The 20,383-nt window shown below is 41.3% G+C and overlaps 1 protein-coding gene across 4 annotated transcripts in view; it reads right to left on the bottom strand.

Annotated features, from left to right (window-relative positions):
• The window catches only part of tut4 (terminal uridylyl transferase 4), a 121,147-nt gene that overhangs the window by 88,174 nt on the left and 12,590 nt on the right, over positions 1-20,383 (bottom strand). For all 4 annotated transcript variants that reach the window (XM_070886858.1, XM_070886860.1, XM_070886861.1 and 1 more), the window contains 6 exons: positions 12,994-13,157; positions 10,431-10,547; positions 9,853-10,030; positions 8,965-9,053; positions 8,118-8,169; positions 6,705-6,774 (listed from right to left, as the gene is read on the bottom strand). In XM_070886858.1, the coding sequence (XP_070742959.1) occupies positions 6,705-6,774; positions 8,118-8,169; positions 8,965-9,053; positions 9,853-10,030; positions 10,431-10,547; positions 12,994-13,157 (670 nt within the window). The remainder of the gene's footprint in view (positions 1-6,704; positions 6,775-8,117; positions 8,170-8,964; positions 9,054-9,852; positions 10,031-10,430; positions 10,548-12,993; positions 13,158-20,383) is intronic.

Here is a 20,383-nt window from a genome sequence, read left to right as displayed (position 1 = left end):
GGGCCAAATTTCCACATTGCCAATTTTGGCGCAGTAGTAGAGGTACCTCCAATTTTTTAGTGGTGACTGTGCCAAAAAAAATTGCAAGTTTCGCTGTAATAAATGTTAAATTTGGTGCGGCGCAGATTGTCCTTAAGCTCTGTGGGTGGAACTTAAGGTCTGCACCAAGAAACTGAGGTTGCCAGTGTAACAAGGGACACATTGAAGGGCTGAGGCTGAAATGTGAAACATACACAAGACATAAAAAATTGTAGAGCCTCGGTGCCACTCCTATTCCGGGCCGACAGGCCCCCCACCCCACCCCCCACCCCCGCCTCCGATGCCGGTGCCGTGCCATTACAGCAAGAATAAACAGACACAACTGCTGTTAGTTATTTCACTGAGCTCTATGTTTAATTTGAAGGAACTGCTTTCCATCGTCCTCGATTGCCTCTGGGCAGTTCATGGTATAAATAACAACAGCAACTTGCACAAGCGCCTTTCTGTTTTTGACCCAAGCCTCTTCACATTAGGAGATGCCGCTCCTATCCCGGGCTGAATGACTCCCCGCCTCTGCCCCCGGTGCCGCTCCTATCCTGGGCTGAAAGACTGGTTAACAGACAGAAAACAAAGAGTAGGAATAAACGGGTTATTTTCGGGTTGGCAGGCTGTAACTAGTGGGGTACCGCAGGATCAGTACTCGAGGCTCAGCTATTCACAATCTATATCAATGATTTGGTTGAGGGGACCAAACGTAATATATTCAAGTTTGCTGATGATACAAAGCTATGTGGGAATGTGAATTGTGAGGAGCATGCAAAGAGACTTCAAGGGGATATAGACAGACTAAGCGAGTGGGCAAGAACATGGCAAATGGAATATAATGTGGAGAAATGTGAAGTTATCCACTTTGGCAGGAAAAATAGAAAAGCAGAGTATTTTTTAAATGGTGAGAGATTGGGAAATGTTGGTGTTCTTGTACACGAATCACTGAAAGTTAACATGCAGGTATAGCAAGCAATTAAGAAAGCAAATGGTATGTTGGCCTTTATTTCAAGAGGATTTGACGATAAGAATAAAGATGTCTTACTGCAATTATATAGGGCCCTGGTAAGACCACACCTGGAGTATTACATAAGAACATAAGAAATAGGAGCAGGCGTACGCCATTTGGCCACTCGAGCCTGCTCCGCCATTCAATAAGATCATGGCTGATCTGATCATGGACGATCTGATCATGGACTCAGCTCCACATCCCTGCCCGCTCCCCATAACCCTTTACTCCCTTATTGCTCAAAAATTTGTCTATCTCCACCTTAAATATATTCAATGACCCAGCCTCCACAGCTCTTAGGGGCAGAGAATTTCATAGATTTACAATCCTCTGAGAGAAGAAATTTCTCCTCATCTCAGTTTTAAATGGGCGGCCCCTTATTCTAAGACTATGTCCCCTAGTTTTAGTTTTCCCTATGAGTGGAAATATCCTCTCTGCATCCACCTTGTCGAGCCCGTTCATTATCTTGTAACTTTCAATAAGATCACCTCTCATTCTTCTGATCTCCAATGTGTATAGGTCTAACCTACTCAAGCTATCCTCACAAGTCAACCCCCTCATCACCGGAATCAAGCTAGTGAACCTACTCTGAACAGCCTCCAATGCAAGTATATCCTTCCTTAAATGCGGAGACCAAAACTGTACGCAGTACTCCAGGTGTGGCCTCACCAATATCTTGTGCAGTTGTAGCAGGACCTCACTGCTTTTATATTCTATCCCCCTTGCAATAAAGGCCAGAGAGAGAGAGAGAGAGAGGGAGAGCTCAGCTTGCATTGTGTCCCTGGTTACCATGGCAGCCCGATCTTTTTGGCGCAGATCAAAGCTCCAGTCCCAAAACTAAAGGTAGGGTTAGGCCACGTCAAAATGAAGAGATGCAACGGGGAAACTTACAACACTTTTTTTTTGGTGCACTTGGGTCCCAAAACATCGGGCGTAACTCTTCAAGTACGTCAAAAAAATATTTTGGGGAAAATTGAGCCCATAGACTGTAAATAGTTGAGGACCCCGCACCAATCCCTGCGGCATCACACTAGCCACTGTTTGCCAACCGGAAAATGACCCATTTATCCCGACACTCTGTTTTCTATTAGTTAGCCAATCCTCTATCCATGCTAATTTATTACCCCCAATCCTGTGAGCTTTTATCTTGTGCAGTAACCTCTTATGTGGAACCTTATCGAATGCCTTCTGGAAATCCAAATACACCATATACACTGGTTCCCCCTTATCCATCCTCAAAGAACTCTAGCAAATTTGTCAAACACGATTTCCCTTTTATATCCATGTTGACTCTGCTTGATTGAATCATGCTTTTCCAAATGTCCCGCTACTGCTTCCTTAATAATGGACTCCAGCATTTTCCCAATGACAGATGTTAGGCTAACTGGTCTATAGTTTCCTACTTTGTCTGCCTCCTTTTTTAAATAGGGGCATTACATTTGCAGTTTTCCAATCCGCCGGGATCGGCCCAGAATCCAGGGAATTTTGGTTGATTACAACCAATGCATCCACTATCGCTGCTGCCACTTCTCTTTCAGACCCTAGGATGTAAGCCAGCAGGTCCAGGGGACCTTTCCGCCTTTAGTCCCATTATTTTACCTAGTACTACTTCATTACTGTAGTTTTGGTCTCCTTACCTAAGGAAGGATATTCTTGCCATAGAAGGAGTGCAACGAAGGTTCACCAGACTGATTCCTGGGATGGAGGGATTGTCCTACGAGGAGAGATTTTGTAGACTAGGTCTATATTTTCTAGAGTTTAGAAGAATGAGAGGTGATCTCATTGAAACATTCAAAATTCTTACAGGGCTTGACAGGGTAGATGCAGGAAGGATGTTTCCCCTGGCTGGGGAGTCTAGAACCAAGGGTCACAGTCTCAGAATAAGGGGTCAGCCATTTAGGACTGAGATGAGGAGAAAGTTCTTCACTTAGAGGGTTGTGAATCTTTGGAATCTCTACCCCAGAGGGCTGTGGATGCTCAGTTGTTGTGTATAGTTAAGGCAGAGATTGATAGATATTTGTATATTAAGGGAATCAAGGGATATGGGGATAGTGCAGGAAAAAGTGGAGTTGAGGTAGAAGATCTGCCATGACCTGACTGAATGGCGGAGCAGGCTCGAGGGGCCGAATCACCTACTCCTGCTGCTATTTCTCATGTTCTTATTTATATAGTGCCTTTTATGACCTTAGGAGGTTCCAAAGTGCTTCACAGCCAATTAAGTACTTTTGAAGTGCAGTCACTGTTGGAATGTAGGGAAACGCCACAGCCAATTTGCGCACTGCAAGGTCCCACAAACAGCAACAAGATGATGACCAAATAATCTGCTTTGTTAGTGTTAGTTGAGGGATACATTTTGGCCAGGACACGGAGAACTCTCCTGTCCTTCTTCAAATAGAGTATATGGGATCTTTTACGTCCGCCTGAGGAGACAGACAGGGCCTCGGTTTAAAGTCTCATCTGAAGATACCTCCGAAAGAAATTCTCTTAATATTGTACTCAAGTGTCAACCTGGATTATATGCTCAAGCCTCTGGAGTGGGACTTAGAGCCAGAACTTTCCGACACAAGTGGCAAGAGTGTTACCACTGAGCCAACAAGTTTAGATCCAAGCTACAATGAACTGAGTATAGATTGAGCACAGTTTAGACATGTTTACATTATATCTATGGTTTGAACTCAGGGTTTTAAGCCTCCAATGAGCCATTATTTTCCATGAAGCCTTGAATAAAAAGCTAGTATTGGTGACCATGTAACTACCGGACTATCGTAAAAACCCAGCTAGTTCACTAATGTCCTTTAGGGAAAAAAATCTGCAGTCCTTACCCAGTCTGGCCTATATGTGACTCCAGATCCATAGAAATGTGGTTGACTCTTCACTGCTCCCTGAAATGGCCTAAGCAAGCCACTCAATTGTACCAAACTGCTATGACAAAGTATAAGAATAAAACTGGAGCGATCACATGCCATCAACCTAGGCATCAGATTTGGATACGACAAAGGCCCAGCCTAGTCGACCCTGCAAAATCCTCCTCATTAACATCTGGGCTTGTGCCAAAATTGATAGAGCTGTCCCACAGACTAGTCAAGCAACAGCCTAACATAGTCATACTCATAGAATCATATGTCCCAGATTCCTCCATCGCCATCCCTCGGTATGTCCTGACCCTTCGGCAGGCAGACTCACCAGAGGTGGTGGCACTGTGTTTTACAGACAAGGAAATCGCCTGCTGATTACCACCTATCGCCTCCCCGGCTGTCCTGTTGAAGACTTGTGCTCCAGAATTAGCTATGTCTCTAGCCAAGATGTTCCAGTACAGCTACAACACTGGCATCTACCCGACAATGTGGAAAACTGTCTAGGTATGTCCTGTCCACAAAAAGCAGGACATTTACCGTCCCATCAGTTTACTTTCAAGCATCAGCAAAGTGATGGAAGGTGTCGTCAACAGTGCTATCAAGCGGCACTTACTCACCAATAACCTGTTCAGCGATGTTCAGTTTGGGTTCCACCAGGACCACTTGGCTCCAGACCTCATTACAGCCTCGGTCCAAACATGGACAAAAGAGCTGAATTCCAGAGGTGAGGTAAGAGTGACTGCCCTTGACATCAAGGCATCATTTGACCGAGTGTGGCATCAAGGAGCCCTTGTAAAATTGAAGTCAATGGGAATCAGGGGGAAAACTCTCCACTGGGCAAGTGATACCTAGCACAAGGAAAGATGGTTGTGGTTATTGGCGGCCAATCATCTCAGCCCAGGACATTGTTGCAGGAGTTCCTCATGGCAGTAATCTAGGCTCAACCATCTTTAGCTGCTTTATCAATGACCTTCACTCCATCATAAGGTCAGAAGTGGGGATGTTTGCTAATGACTGGAGTGTTCAGTTTCATTCGTAACTCCTCAGATAATGAAGCAGTCCATGCCCGCATGCAGTAAGACCTGGACAACATTCAGGCCAGGGCTGATAAGTGGATTCATGCCACACAAGTGCCAGGCAATGACCATCTCCGACAAGAGAAAGTCTAACCACCGCCCCTTGACATTCAACGGCATTACCATCGCCAAATCCCCCACCATCAACATCCTGGTGGTCACCATTGACCAGAAACTTAACTGGATCAGCCACATAAATACTGTGGCTACAAGAGCAGGTCCGAGGCTGGGTATTCTGCGGTGAATGTCTCACCTTCTGACTCCACAAAGCCTTTCCACCATCTACAAGGCCCAAGTCAGGAGCGTGTTGGAATACTCCCCACATGCCTGGATGAGTGCAGCTCCAACAACAATTAAGAAGCTTGACACCATCCAGGACAAATCAGCCCATTTGATTGGCACCCCATCCATCACCCTATGCAGTCACTTCCTCCACCACCAGCGCACCAGGGCTGCAGTGTGTACCATTTACAAGATATACTGCAACAACTTGCCAAGGCTTCTAAGAACATAAGAATTAGGATGAGTAGTCCATACGGCCCCTCGAGCTTGCTCTGCCATTCACTATGATCATGGCTGATGTTTGACCTCAACTCCACTTTCTCATCTGATCCCCATATCCTTTGATTCCCAGAGTCCAAAAATCTACATCTCAGCCTTGAATATACTCAATGATTCAGCATCCACAGCCCTTTGGGGTAGAGAATTCCAAAGATTCGCAACCCTCTGCGTGGAGAAATTGCTCTTCGTCTCAGTCTTAAATAGCCGACCCCTTATCCGGAGACTATGCCTCCTAGTTTTAGATTCTCCTCCCAAACCCGCGACTACTATCTAGAAGGACAAGGGCAGCAGGTGTATGGGAACACCATCACCTCCAAGTTCCCCTCCAAGTCACACACCAACCTGACTTGGAAATATATAGCTGTTGCTTCAACCTCGCTGGTTCAAAATCCTGGAACTTCCTCCCTAACAGCACTGTGGGAGTACCTTCAACACACTGACTGCAGCGGTTCAAGGCGGCAGCTCACCATCACCTTCTCAAGAGCAATTAGTGATGGGCAATAAATGCTGGCCTCGCTAGCGACACCCACCTCCCGTGAATGAATTTTTAAAAAGCCATTGGGATAGGTGTGACTCGAGTTGTTTATGAACTTCCTGCTCTTGTGGTGTGTTCAGTATAATACGTTTTAATTTAAATGGCAACATAGAAAGTAATGTTTGCCTCTCCTCAACAATTTTCAGGGCGCTTCAGAGTATTTATATGCTTGTCAACTTGGATTTTCAACGTTGGCCATTGACTTTCAGAGAAAGGTGCAAATAAGTCTACAGATTACTTATTATAATTAAAGCAACACCTTCAGGTTAAAGACTTTTTGTTGCAAATGATATACTCACTGCATAAAGAGAATAAGTATGCACAATTATGTGATACAAAATATATCCTAGAGGTTTAAAAAACTGAAAGCTGAAAATCTGTAATGAAAACAAGAGAAAATGTTGGAAATAAATAGGTCTAGAGAGAAACGAAAGGTAATTGTTCAGGTGGAAACCCTTTATCTGAATGGATCTTGCATGACTTGTGTAAGTCATTCTGAGCACTCCAAGAGTCAAACAAAAACCAAATCACGGCATTTCTCATGCTGTATTTTCCCTACATTCTAAATTAAATGCAAGAAGCTTCCATGAACATTCAGAAAAGAATAAAATAAGTGTTTTCCCATAATTGAAGCAAACACAAACCTTTTTATATCCCTGCAGTAGATAATTGGAACTTTGGCATGGAAATCAGACTCGACTTCTGAATATAAAGCTGGAAGGTAAAGTTTTAAAAATATTAAGGACAAATGCAAGGAGAAATTCTGCATGAGTTAAACAATTACTTATAAATAATTGATGTTATATCTTTCCAATATGAAAGTTGGTTATAGTACTGGAAGTTTAAAATTAAGTTTAACTGATGCAAGATCTAAATGTTAAATGATTCTATTTTTTTAATAAAAACAGCAGACTATTTAGGAACATAGAAATTGCTATACAGAAAAAGACCAAGGTCCATCTAGTTTGCCTTCTGCCATCCTTGTAGTCGCAACGATAATGGAGTTGTTGACTAATAGTAATAAATTAGTCTACAGCAGACCCAGACACGACGCGAGAAAAACCCAGTGGTGGACAGCTTTGGGAACCATAGGCCCAAAGTCACCTGTTCCTCTCAAGCATGCTACATTTACAATAGGTCAAGTCTTAAATTACTCATATACTGTGTATCTCAAAATGTTATTTTCTGAAAAAGAAATCCATCTAATTTGCATTTGAATGAATCAATACTAACTGCTTCCATCATCTCCTTAAGGAGCCTGTTTCCTATATTGACCACTTGTTCACTGAAATATTACTCCTGCAGATTATTTTTCAATTTACCCTCCTTCACGTGCAGGCCATTTCCTCTGGTTCTGTTCAGGACACGGTGAATTAGTTTGACATGATCTACATTATCCAGTCCCATTAGAATCATCAAAACAGCAATAAAATAATTGCTCAACCTCCTCTTTTCCAGTGAGAACATGCCCATTTAGTTTGATAATCACTACAATCTTTACGTATGTGATCTGCACTATCTGAATATATGCTGAAAAGAAATGAGAGACCAACCTCTACCACATGCCTATAATCAGAATTAATGAAGAGCACACGATTGCGGATAATTATATAAACTCATTTTATTTTGTATGTAAGTAGGTTTGGAAACTCTTGTTGATGTTGACAGAAATTACTGAATATTACGTGATTATGTTATCAAATTAGTATCATACAATTAGCTTTATTTCTTGATTGCAAATCTCCTTGTATCATTTAAGTCTACCTTGCACTATGCTCCCTTTGAAACACAAGAGGGCATTGGTAACCTAAATCCAGACCTCTGTTCAATGCCATGCTGCAACTTGCCATGAGGAACTGCTTAAATATAGGGTTTATTTTTGTCTGCCAGTGAAGAAGCACTCAGCTTCCGCTTGACACAACTGCAAGGCTGCAATCAGGAATTCAGCACGTGGAGGCTCGCTGTGTGGCTCCACCCAATATCCCCACTATCTTCACAAACCACAGTAGTTTTAATAGTCAAACCTTAAAATCATCAAAGGCAGTCAGTGAACTTACAACTGTTTTTAATAATGTCCAGCACTTGTATCAAAACATCTGGCTGATTTAACTGAAAAAGAAACAATTATAAACAAAATTAAATTCCCACAATGGAGAAAGAAGAATCATGTATCCAATTTTGAAACCACTGTACATTGCATAATATTAACATGCATCATTTTATTCATAGTATTTGTTATACATTATAAGACAGTTGGTAATGTTACAGTGCTATTGTAATGTATGCTAATGAATTCCGCATTACATTCAAGTGATGCTTATGCTTTGGATCCTGAAAAATGTTATCATTCCATTTCAGGGGTGCAGATATCATGGATCTGAATCAAAATTCCAAATTTCCTAAAAGCTTCCATAGATTCTGACACAGCCAAATATTTGAGCAGGTTAATTTCACTTCCACGTTCTGTTTGCTACACAGTGTCTCCCCAAAACAATAGGCACATTCAATTCCCAATCACTGCCAAGGGTACGAGAGAAATTTGAAGAGCAAGTCAAGCTGTGGAGCTCTCAAACATGTCAGGCAACAAGTTCAAGAGTGTCGTCGGAACGTGCTTGGCAAAGATTCTCTTGTGAATGAGAATGATTTGTTGGGAACAGATCTGAAGATAGCATTTATAAAATAACAGTGATAGAAGAAACAAAAAAATTATAATTTCTTTAAAAAAAGACTTTTCATTTTAAATGAGGTTATGATTTCATGGCCACGGTCAAAGTCTATAAAGTATAATTCTTGACACCACAATGTTAATTAAAATGATTAACTCCACACATGGAGAATATATCCATCGTATGACTCATGTTTACATGTTGAAAAATATTAATGGAAATACTTGCTATCACTTACATGGGAGGGGAATTTTACATCAATGTTGATGTCACTAGTTTTGAAAGCAAACCTTGTAAGACAAGAGCCATACAACCTCAGTGAGCAATCTGTAAAACAAAAAAGCAAAAAAAAAGAGATTTATTTAGACTCATCTTGTGTAGATGAACATTCCAGTGCATTAATACCCCTTCTATACTTGTCATATAACTATGGCTCAGTTGGTAGCACTCTCGTAAAACTTATGATCAATAAGAACTTTTATTCATTTGGTTTACAAAGAAAGTACTTATTAGGGTACTATATTTGACTTGAAGTGGATCATCACAATGTGGTATCTTAAGTTTCAACAAGAACATATTTGTTACAACTACTCTTTTTCCACCCCTCCAGTGACTGCTCCTCATGGTCCCGTGTTCAAAACTGTGCATCATTACTGCTGTGGATTGTCCTATATGTTCCAAAATAGAGTGCTGACTTTTTAGCTTATTTCATCTCTAATCTTGGTGATACTAGTTTACAATCTCCCTCTATTATAACCAGCACCAAATTTAATTCTGCCAGGTCTGTTGGAACCTCTACTTCCTGGACTTCAAGACCTCTAATCCTGATGGTAATCATGATCCCCCAGTCCCAAGCCATTTTGAATCTCTCTTATTCCATCTTTTCCTCTCCTTGAAGTTTACTTGTATTCACTCTATCCTTCAGAAAGTTATGATCGCTCTTCCCCTATAAACCTTAGTGCTATTGCAATTAGTTTAATCCATGCCGACCAGTATGAACACATGGTGTGCAAATCAGTGTCTTGAGTGTACATATTTGAAAATGCGTGCTTGTGGATAGTGGGCATTATTCCACATGATCTATTTGTGACCCAGTTGGAGAGCCACAACACAAAGTAATTCACACCTGGCAAATGCTGCTGAATAATTTTCTCCATCTCATTCACGATATTTTTCCGGACTTGGAAATCCTGCTCTGAAATCCCTTCTTGCTGTGCAGCCTGTAATACCGCAGAATTCAATGCAGCCAGATGGTCAGGAGTTGGCGGTATTAGGTTACGAAGTTCATTTTCTTCCTGTTTTTCCTAAAGGCAGAGGACAGGAAAAAAATATTTTACACCTTGAAATCTAACAGTACTATTTCTACACAATTCAAAAATCTAAAATATTTTTTTTAATTTGATTTTTTGGATAGGATTCTTCATTCAACATATTAGATAAAATATTTTATTTGACAGGGTAACTTGAATGCATAGGACATAAAAGGTCACTCATTTTAGAAAAGTATTTAATACAGAACTTGTTGCAAGTTGCAGAAATGTAAACCTTCCAGAATTAGATGTAAATGTACAACAAATGAAAGCACTCAGTTCTGACGAAAGGTCATTGACCTGAAACTTTAACTGTTTCTCTCTCCACAGATGCTGCCTGACCTGCTGAGTATTTCCAGCATTTTCTGTTTTTATATTAAATGAAAGCACTTACTGTAATATTTTTCTTATGCCGTTTTTCTTTTATATGCTTATGAGCTCCCTGGATATTTTCAATGTGAACTAGGCAAAGTTTGCATAGGTACTGACATGAAGGATATTCTGATGAACGCTTTAAAACAAAAAATAAATATAACAAAGCTTCAGTGACAACTAGGAATGTTATAATATAATAAATTACTAGCTTATAAAGAATATTTCTGTCAGTCAAGTGAAAGATCTAGACTGCAAGAAAAACCAGTCACAATGATCTTTCAAACAAGAGAAACAGTGCCTGGAACTCACCTTCATTGGCAAGGCCTTTGTTATTCTATGGGCATATGAACAGTGACATAACCTTAAGTGCATCCTTACAAAATTTTAGAGCATATGTGTAGCTATTTCACCTGCGTGAATTATTACTTTTGATTTTCACATGCAAAATATTACAATGAAAATGACATTCATACCCGTGTCGGAAATTCATTAAATGCAAAACCTCTTTGTGTTTTATCATTTTTACAATTATCATAAATCACAAAATCTGCAATATATTTACAGAAAATAAGTTAATGCAATTTCTAGAAAAAAAATCAGAATAAATAAGATTCAACTTGCAGGTAAAATTACAAAACCAGTATTGCAACAGTTAAAATACAGCTCCATTTTTTTACTAGAACCTAGATTAGAGCGCTACGAACATAAAGCACTTTGCAAGTTCAATGTCACTGGAAAAATCACAATTCTCTCAGCACCCTCCTCTGTATTTCAGTTTTTAAGAACCTTGGTATATTAGAAAAGGTTCACACCTAACACAGTTAGAAAGATTTAATTGCTAAATCACTGTACTGCAAAATCTAAAATCATATTCAATAATCAGTCGGGATTTATTTTATTATTCTACAGAATAGCAAGAGTCTTAACATTATCCAATTTTTCATTAGAATGAATACGAACATGTAAAATTGACGGGCAGGAAAAAACTAGCTGGTTCATCAAACTTGCTCCATACCTCATGCTGGCTGGAGCATCATGATTAAACACTTCCCACCTACCCCCACCCTTCGCAGTTTGTAATGATGCAACCAAACCAAATTCAGACAAAATTTAAAATAAAGCCATTTTAGTAATAGAAGACTGTTGAAAATTAATAGGTGTCAGCCATAGCTCAGTGGCGGCACTTTCGCCTCTGAATCAGAAGGTTGTGTGTTCAAGTCCCACTCTAGAGACTTGAGCACAAAATCCATACTGGCACTCCAATGCAGTACTGAGAGAGTGCTGCACTGTCAGAGGTGCAGTCTTGTAATTGGCTATAAAGTGCTTTCAGTTTCTTTATAAGTATCTCCTATTGTTACTTGCATTTGTCCATGCTGAACATCATTTGCTACTAATCAGTCTAGGTCTCAGGTGCAACTGTGCAGCCCCATTTATAAGATCTTGGCTTCCTCCTCTGAGTCCACTGTCTCTATGAGCATGGTCAATATACCAAGATCTATTTTTTCTATAGCCATGTTAACTATTTTATAAAGATATTCTTTCATTTTGCTTCTGATTACTAATTCCATTATTTTTTCAACTATTGAGCGAGGCTAATGGGTTGATAGTTGACAAGCCAACTTTTTGAATATAGAAACTATATTTGCCTGCTTCCAGTCTGTCAGACCCTCCCCGGAGTTCATGACTCAATCAAAATAATCAATAATGTACCTGCAATCTTCCCAAATATTTATTTTTGAATTTTATTTTTAAAGTGTTATGAAATGGACACTTCTGGATTTTCACCCCCCAAAAGGTCAGACAGGCTGATAAATGGGCTAAGTTGTCTGCTTAGAAAATGAGAGTTAGGTTGAAGGCTTAAAAGGCAAAAGGTAACTGCTATTCAACCAGTCTGCCGCATTGAAAACAATAAAGAAAAGACTTGCATTTATATAGTGCCTTTCACGACCACTGGACGTCTCAAAGTGCTTTACAGCCAATGAAGTACATTTGGAGTGTAGTCACTTGTGTATTGTGGGAAATAATGGTTTTGGGTAGCAACCAAACTGAGGTAGCAATGCAGTGTGCCAGAGTTCCAGAGTTGTGGAGCATGGGTTGACACTTGTGATCCTGACGTGTTGAGGTCCAAATTTCAGTAATTCTTGCTCAACTGGGAAAGGGTCGAGTAGGATCCAAGCACCTCCTCACAGGCACTCAGAACCATTGCAGTTTACACCAGAGAAGGAAGCTATTTGGCCCATCATGTCTATACCGATTCTTTGCTAAAACAATTCAAAACCAGTTCCAGTCAGGAACGGTGCAACACATTTATTTTGGACTCTCCTCTGCCTCTTCTAAAAGAAATCAGTTTTGATAGTTCATTAGCAATAACATTACAACATTAATACAATTATTCTATCAACAATGCTAAATTAAGAAATACATCTCTGTTAAAAATCCTACCATACATTCTATTTTACAGAAATCCCTCCGAAAATTTAAACTTGCCCAAAAAACAATATTATTAATTCTTGGTTTTAAATTCAACTTTAATACCATTGTAACCTGAACTGTACTTTCAAAACAAATCAAACATGTCCTACTTTTTCCAGACGAGAGATATAATCCCTCTCCAGTCTTTCCTCTGCTTGTTTCAGTCCAAGCTGTTGTTCTGCTGTCATTTTAGACTCATCAATCACCGGTGCGCTCTCTGGATTATCTTTCTCTAAAGGATGTGCTTTGTTTGCACTTGTAGCAGTTGTTTTACCTGTAAACAGTAAAATGTATAATAGTATTTTTGAAGCACTTCTGCATTTTTGCCCCAAATGAAAGCTGTGACAGATAAAATCAATATGCAGTGAATTAGATATAAACCTCTTATCTCTGGAACCTGGATACATGTCCAGCTTGGAAGTGTTTTATCCTGGTGGCTGCAAAGATCATCTATGGGATTAGTTTGGATAGCTTCAATCATGAGACCACAGCACAAAACAACTCTAATTCAGCACTAAATTGCTTAATTAAAAGGTTGGTGTGGAAAATTTAAAATAATTATTCTGGTGTGGTAAGGTTGTTCTTTTGAGGTTGTGGCTGAGGTACATTGTTGAGGTAGAGTTAAAATAGCTTTTCTCTGCATCAAGTCATGGTTTTCCTTACACGGAAGTACCTGATGCAGACATTAGGTGCTCAAAGCAGAAAGGATTCCATTCCCCGCCTGTAATGTTACTCAGAAAATTTCAAAAGAAACGGATTGTTGCGGAAATGGTTGGTGCAGTGAGTTACATATTACTACCCTTTCATAGAAACATAGAAAAAAGGTGCAGGCACAGGCCATTCGGCCCTTCGAGCCTGCACCGCCACTCAATATGATCATGGCTGATCATGCAATTTCAGTACCCCACTCCCGCCTTCTCTTCATATCCCCTGATCCCCTTAGCCGTAAGGGCCACATCTAACTCCCTCTTGAATATATCCAACGAACTGGACTCAACAACTTTCTGTGGTAGAGAATTCCACAGGTTCACCACTCTCTGGGTGAAAAAGTTTCTCCTCATCTCGGTGACCAGTGATCAAATCCAAACTGACAGGAAATTATTTTGGGCAGTCTCTATCCAGTTCCTTATGGGAATGGGGGTTATAGAATAAAACTGTCCTGAGTTTGGTAATAATTAGCCATCTCACTCAGAGGAAATGGGAATAAAAACTGTCACTCTGCTATACTTGACCTGCGAATGCTTGATATTAACAATGAATGCTGAAATGGCACGAACATCTCTGGTCCTAATGAGCACAAATAAATTAAGAGGAAAGCAAACACTGTCTGACCAATGCTTTGGAGTGCTTCGTTTTCTCAAACATTCTATGGGCCCAAGTTTCGAGCAGCGCCTAGAACGGCGCAGTCCCGACCTGGACGCCCGTTTTTCGCGCCACAAAGTGCGCCTAAAAAAACCCTCCGTATTCTCCACCTCCCTGCAGGTCCTCTGGCCCTCGGCGCAGCGCAGCAGGAGCTGTAGGGGGCGGAGCCAGGTCCCTGCGCTGAAAACAGTGCCGGGACCTCTGCACATGCGCGCTACAGTGGGCGCGCAAGTGCAGTAGCTCCAGGCGCCTGAAACTGTGTGGGAGGGGCCCGAAGCATGCAGCCCCTAGCCCTGGCCGAATGGCCTCACTGAGGCTGCGTGAATAAGGCTCCTCCCATGCCCAGCTCCTGCTTCCTCCCGACCCGACTCGACTCCCGCTTCCCACCCCCCGCCTCCGGACCAGACACCGACCTGACTCCTCCACCCCCCCCTACCCCCGGACCAGACCCGACTCCCGGCCCCAACCCCCCCCCGGACCGGACCCGACCCAACCTGACCTCCCTCTCCCTCCCTCCCCCCGACCCGACCTCCCTCCCACCACCCCCCCCGACCCGACCCAACGCCAACTATCTGTAAATCTGGTGCTGCGGACGGGCCCTGCCCGAAGTCTCGGGCCTGGCCCGTTCAGCCTCCCTCCCCCTTCTCCTTTCCCCCCCCTCCCATCTCCTCCCCCCCCATCTCCTTTCCCCCCCCATCTCCTTCCCGCCACCCCATCTCTCTCCTTTCCCCCCCATCTCCTTTCCCCCTCCCCCATCTCCCCTTTATCCCCTTCTCCCCCATCCCTCCCTCTGCTCCCCCCCTCTCTCCCTCTACCCCCCTCCTCTCGCTGTCAGAAACACAGACACTGACAGACAGAGAATGAGGGACACACACAGACAGACAGAGAGATAGAGACACTGACAGACACACACTGGGGGGGGGGGGACATCCCAGCACGCTGTTGGAGGGCTCCCGGTGCTGCAGTCGGTAAGTAGAAAATGTTTTGTTTATTGATTTAAAAAAAAAATTATTTCTTATTAATTTTTTTTGATTGATTTATTGGTTGATTTATTGATGTATTTATCATTTATTATTGATGATAACTCTTTATTTGTAAAACTGAAGTGTTTAATGTTTGTAAACTTCCCTTTAAACCCCCCCCCCCATTCCCTACGCCTGATTTGTAACCTACGCTTGATTTTCTAAAGTGTAGACAAGGTTTTTTCGAGCGTACAAAAATCTTCACTTACTCCATTCTAAGTTAGTTTGGAATAAGTTTTCACTGACGAAACTTTGAAAACAGGCGTAAGTGGCCGGACACGCTCCCTTTTGAAAAAAAAATTCTGTTCCAAAGTGAAACTGTTCTAACTGACTAGAACTGGAGCAAACTAAATGACGAGAATTCCGATTTCTAAGATACTCCGTTCTACACCAATTGCTCCTAAAAGTCAGGAGCAAATCATGTGGAAACTTGGGGCCTATGGATCTATTTACACACCCCAACATTATGGAGCTGGATTCCGAATGCGCACTTCCAGTCTGTGAGGTTCCACACTGGGATTTTCATCGGAAAATTGGGCTTTCTACGTCCCATCAAATTCTATGACACATGTTGCCACCATTTTCACAACTTAGTCAACAGCTATACTAACATCTGTTCCCCAACCTAACATATTTAATGATACACCAATTGACTATGTACAGGTAATCGCATTTTGTACTTCAATTCCAATATATTACTTCTATTTTTCAATATTAAAGAAGGTAACTGTGGCAGTATTTTCAATATACAGTGCAAGAGTGAAGAATATACTTCTTGCATTATATTTGACTCAATTTCCTTAACTCAATCATGCTTCCTGGTTCCCTTTTTCTGTTCATTTGTTTCATTTTCATTTTTGTGAGGAGCAAAAGGGTAACCAAAGGGCTTATCTATTCATTTTAATGAAGTGGCAGTAAGTGGAGTTTGTACCGGGGATCCAGTCGAGCTCTACTGTTGATCTATCTTTATATTTTTAATTCAATTACAGCAAACTTTTTAAACTTAGCAGAAGCTGAACAGGGAGGGCTTTAGAAATTACAAGACATAGTTCTCATGTAGAAACAAATCAACTACATAGAATTGATCTGTCCCAACAGCTGGACAGTTCACTGGTGAAGCATGCAGTTAGTCGGAAGTTCAAGCTCTGTGGCTGAACATAACATTTGCAGGTGACATGAAACTTGGACATGTAGTGAACAGTGAGGAGGATAGTAACAGACTTCAGGAGGACATAGACAGACTGGTGAAATGGACAGACACATGGCAGATGATATTTAACGTAGAGAAGTGTGAAGCGATTCATTTTAGTAGGAAGAACGAGAAGAGGCAATATAAACTAAATGGTACAATTTTAAAGGGGTGGAGGAAGAGAGACCTGGGGGTATGCGTACACAAGTCTTTGAAGATGGCAGGATAAGTTGAGAAGGTTGTTAAAAAGGCAAATGGGATTCTTGGCTTTATAAATAGAGGCAGAGAGTACAAAAGCAAGGAGGTTATGCTAAATCATCATAAAACATTGGTTAGGCCACATCTGGAGTATTGTGCCCACTTCTTAGCACTTCAGTTATATGGGGGTCAAGTTTTGGCCTGAGTTGCTCCTATTTTTTTGGAACAACTAGTTTAGAATGGAGTAGCTTAGAAATTGCAATTCTCGGCCTTTAGTTTGCTCCAGTTCTAGTCAGTTAGAACAGTTTCATTTTAGAACAGATTTTTTTTTCCAAAAGGGGGTGTGTCCGGCCACTTACGCCTGTTTGAAAGTTTAGGCAGCAAAAACTTACTCCAAACTAACTTAAAATGGAGTAAGTGTAGATTTTTGTACGCTCAGAAAAACCTTGCCTACACTTAGAAAATATGGCGTAGGGAACGAGGGGGGGAGGGAGGTTTACAAACATTAAACACTTCACTTTTACAAATAAAGAGCCATAATCAATAAATGATAAATAAATCAATAAATCAACTAATAAATCAATCCAAATAAATAAAAAAATTAAAAATTAAAAAAAAATTAAAAATCACTCAATAAATAAAAAATTATTTCTACTCACCTACTGCAGCACCAGGGAGAAGGGGGGGGGGGGAGAGAAGAGATGATGATGTGGGGGAGGGGAAGAGAAGAAGATGGGGAGGAGAAGACAAGAAGTTGAGGGGGAGGGGAGAAGAGAAAACGACAAAGAAGCCCTGCACGCAGCCGATGCCGGGCTGCCGCCGCCACCACCGACTCTTCGGGCGGGGCCCGCCCCAGCAAGAGGCCAGGCGGGCAGGCCCCGCCGCCGAGGTAAGATGCGCACAGCCGGGGATAGGGGCGATGTCCTTTCGGCCTGGGATAGGGTCGTCGCCCCGGAGACAGGACGCCGGCAGCTACTGCGCACGCGCGCAGCTGCCGGCACTGTTTACGGCGCAGGGCTGTAGCTCCGCCCCCAGCAGCTCCTGCTGCGCCGCGCCGAGGTGGAATTGGGCCTACAGCTATCGGAGAATCGTGAGGTAAGTATTCGGCACAATTTTGTTCTATAAATTAGGCGGGCCTCTCTGATGTGTGCCGTTCCAGCGGGCGGCCGAAACTTGACCCCATGGAGAGACTAGATAATCTAGGGTTGTTCTCCTTACAGCAGAGAAGGTTGTTCTTTATGAGAGCAGAGAAAGTTATGGGGAGATTTGATAAAATGGTTTTGATAGAGTAAATAAGGAGAAACTGTTTCCAGTGGCAGAAGGATCGGTAACCAGAGGACACAGATGTAAGGTAATTGGCAAAAGAACCAGAGGCAACAGGAGGAAAAAAAATATACAGCAAGTTATGATGATCTGGAATACACTGCCAGAAAGGGTGAGGAAACAGGTTCAGTAATAACCTTAAAAATGGAATTGGATAAATATTTGAAGTGGAAAGATTTGCAGGGTTATGGGGAAAGAGCAAGAGTGGAACTAATTGGATAGCTCTTTCAAAGAGCCATCACAGGCACGAGGGCCTCTTTCTGTGATATATCATTCTATGATTCTACAGACATTTTAAAATATCTTTCTAATTTGTCACTGACAGCTGTACAGAAAAGAGAACCTCTTCTACGGTTTCAGTTTAGTGTAACATTAAAACCCTAACTACATAGGCAAGGGTTCAACTTAGGCTGCCTAACCAAAGGATCAAAGAATGCATTCTAACTCTCAACATTTTTCCCTGTACTATACAGTACTACCATGTGCTGCTCCCAGGCTAGTAAAGGAAAAGCAGAAACTCTTAAAGGACCAGGAAATGACTAAGCCAGCATGCAGCTTAGATGTTAAGACCCCACAAAATGTACAGAGATACTGAGCTCCAAAGTTTCATTATGAGGCACACTGAATCCTCAGTAAGTAGTTTTCAGACAATTACTTCAGCTACACCAAGATTCCTCTTCATTCTTTACACACATGCAGCACTGTAATATTTTGTGCTACAGCCAATATCCACCCTGAATGACTACAAATAACACCATTCAATAGCCTACCTGGAACTGAGAAATAACTTTATATAAAAAAAACTGGAGGTCAATCATACACAAATATATTTTTGAAAATCTGCTTAAAACAAGTGGACCTGTAACTCAGATAAGGAATGTTGGCCTTGAAATGACATGATTCAAATATTGTATACGCAAGACAAAGAGAGCAACCAGAATGATTGAAGGGATGGATCGTGAGGAGTGATTATGCAAATTGGGATGTTCTGACTGAAGGAGATGGTGCTGTGTTTAGGATTCTAAAGCGACTAGATCATGTGGACCATGACAAGATGTTTCACCTTGTCCAGAACAGTAGAACCAGAGGACACAGCCTGCGCTTGAAAGGGAGCAAATATAAAACTAATCTGCAGAAACAAATTTCAGTGAGCGAGTGATCAATCTATGGAACAGGCTCCCTGGGGAAGAGGGTGGAAACAGTTCGTATTGATTAATTTTAATACAAATTAGACAGATTTCTTTCAAAAAAATAATATTTTGGGATACAGTATATGAGTAATTTGAGACATGACATGTGGCAAGTGTAGCATTGCTCAGGAGGAACAGTTCCCAAAGCTCTGCACCATTGGGGTTTTCCTCACGCCATGTCTGCGTCCGTTGTCGACTAATTGGTAGAGATTAATTGCCATGATTAGTCAACAACTCCATTATCATTGTATCATGAAACTACCAGGAGGGTTGAAGGCGAACTAGCTGGAATATGGTCTTTTTTTTTGTCCTGTAATTCCTATGTTCCTAATGTATCGAGTTGAAATTCCTTTGCCTACTAACTTAATGCAGATATTTGTGACTGAAAGGGACATGTGTCATATTGCAAATCATAGTAGACTATTTTTAATATCTATTATTTTGATAATCACTTCAAATTAATTACTGTGACAGCAACTCATGTGGAATATACATAGGCTATGGTGATCCAGATTGCATCAGTAATTATTTAGGTAATGCAACTTTTTTTCCCAGTATCTGTCAAATGAAAATAACTTGTATTTATATACTGCCTTTAACATAAGTGTCCCAACATTCTTCAGAAAGACATGAGGGAAATTGGATGCAGAGCCAAAGGAGGAATAATGAGCACGGCAACTAAGCTTGGTCACCTCTTCATAAAACCATTCATGTAAACAATAAATGGTTCACTTGTGGCCGTGTGTCAAGTTTGCACAGGTATCAGATTTTATCAATAGTCCAAAATGTAGTAGGATAATTATATTTCGTCTCAAGGTGGAATTAAACATGCTTTGCATTTTTGGATGGGGAGATGGGGGCTTTTGAAGAAAAAATATTTTTGATAGCTGTGTTCAAATAGGAATGGTATCTGTCAACCACCGTTTGGTCTTGAAATCAAAGGGGCTATAACAACCAAAGGGATTCTCTGTTTGCTAGTTCCTCCCGTCTTACTGTTCTGCAGCCCATGTGGAGGTACATTGATCCAAAAATCAGTGTTATTAAAAGTTAATAAAGCACTATGTTATTATTTTATGAACTGAGCTGTAAGGTAAATGTTATGATCTAGTGGAATCTGTTGTATTGGTGTCTTGCTACTTTTCATTGTTTACTGTTAAAAAATCTGATTTGTAGATTGTAGCCTAAATCACACTATCTGGTAGAGTGATTATTTTTA

This window comes from Pristiophorus japonicus, chromosome 8 (assembly GCF_044704955.1).
Source record: "Pristiophorus japonicus isolate sPriJap1 chromosome 8, sPriJap1.hap1, whole genome shotgun sequence".
Lineage (NCBI taxonomy): Eukaryota > Metazoa > Chordata > Chondrichthyes > Pristiophoridae > Pristiophorus > Pristiophorus japonicus.
This window is presented reverse-complemented; position numbering and strand designations above follow the sequence as displayed.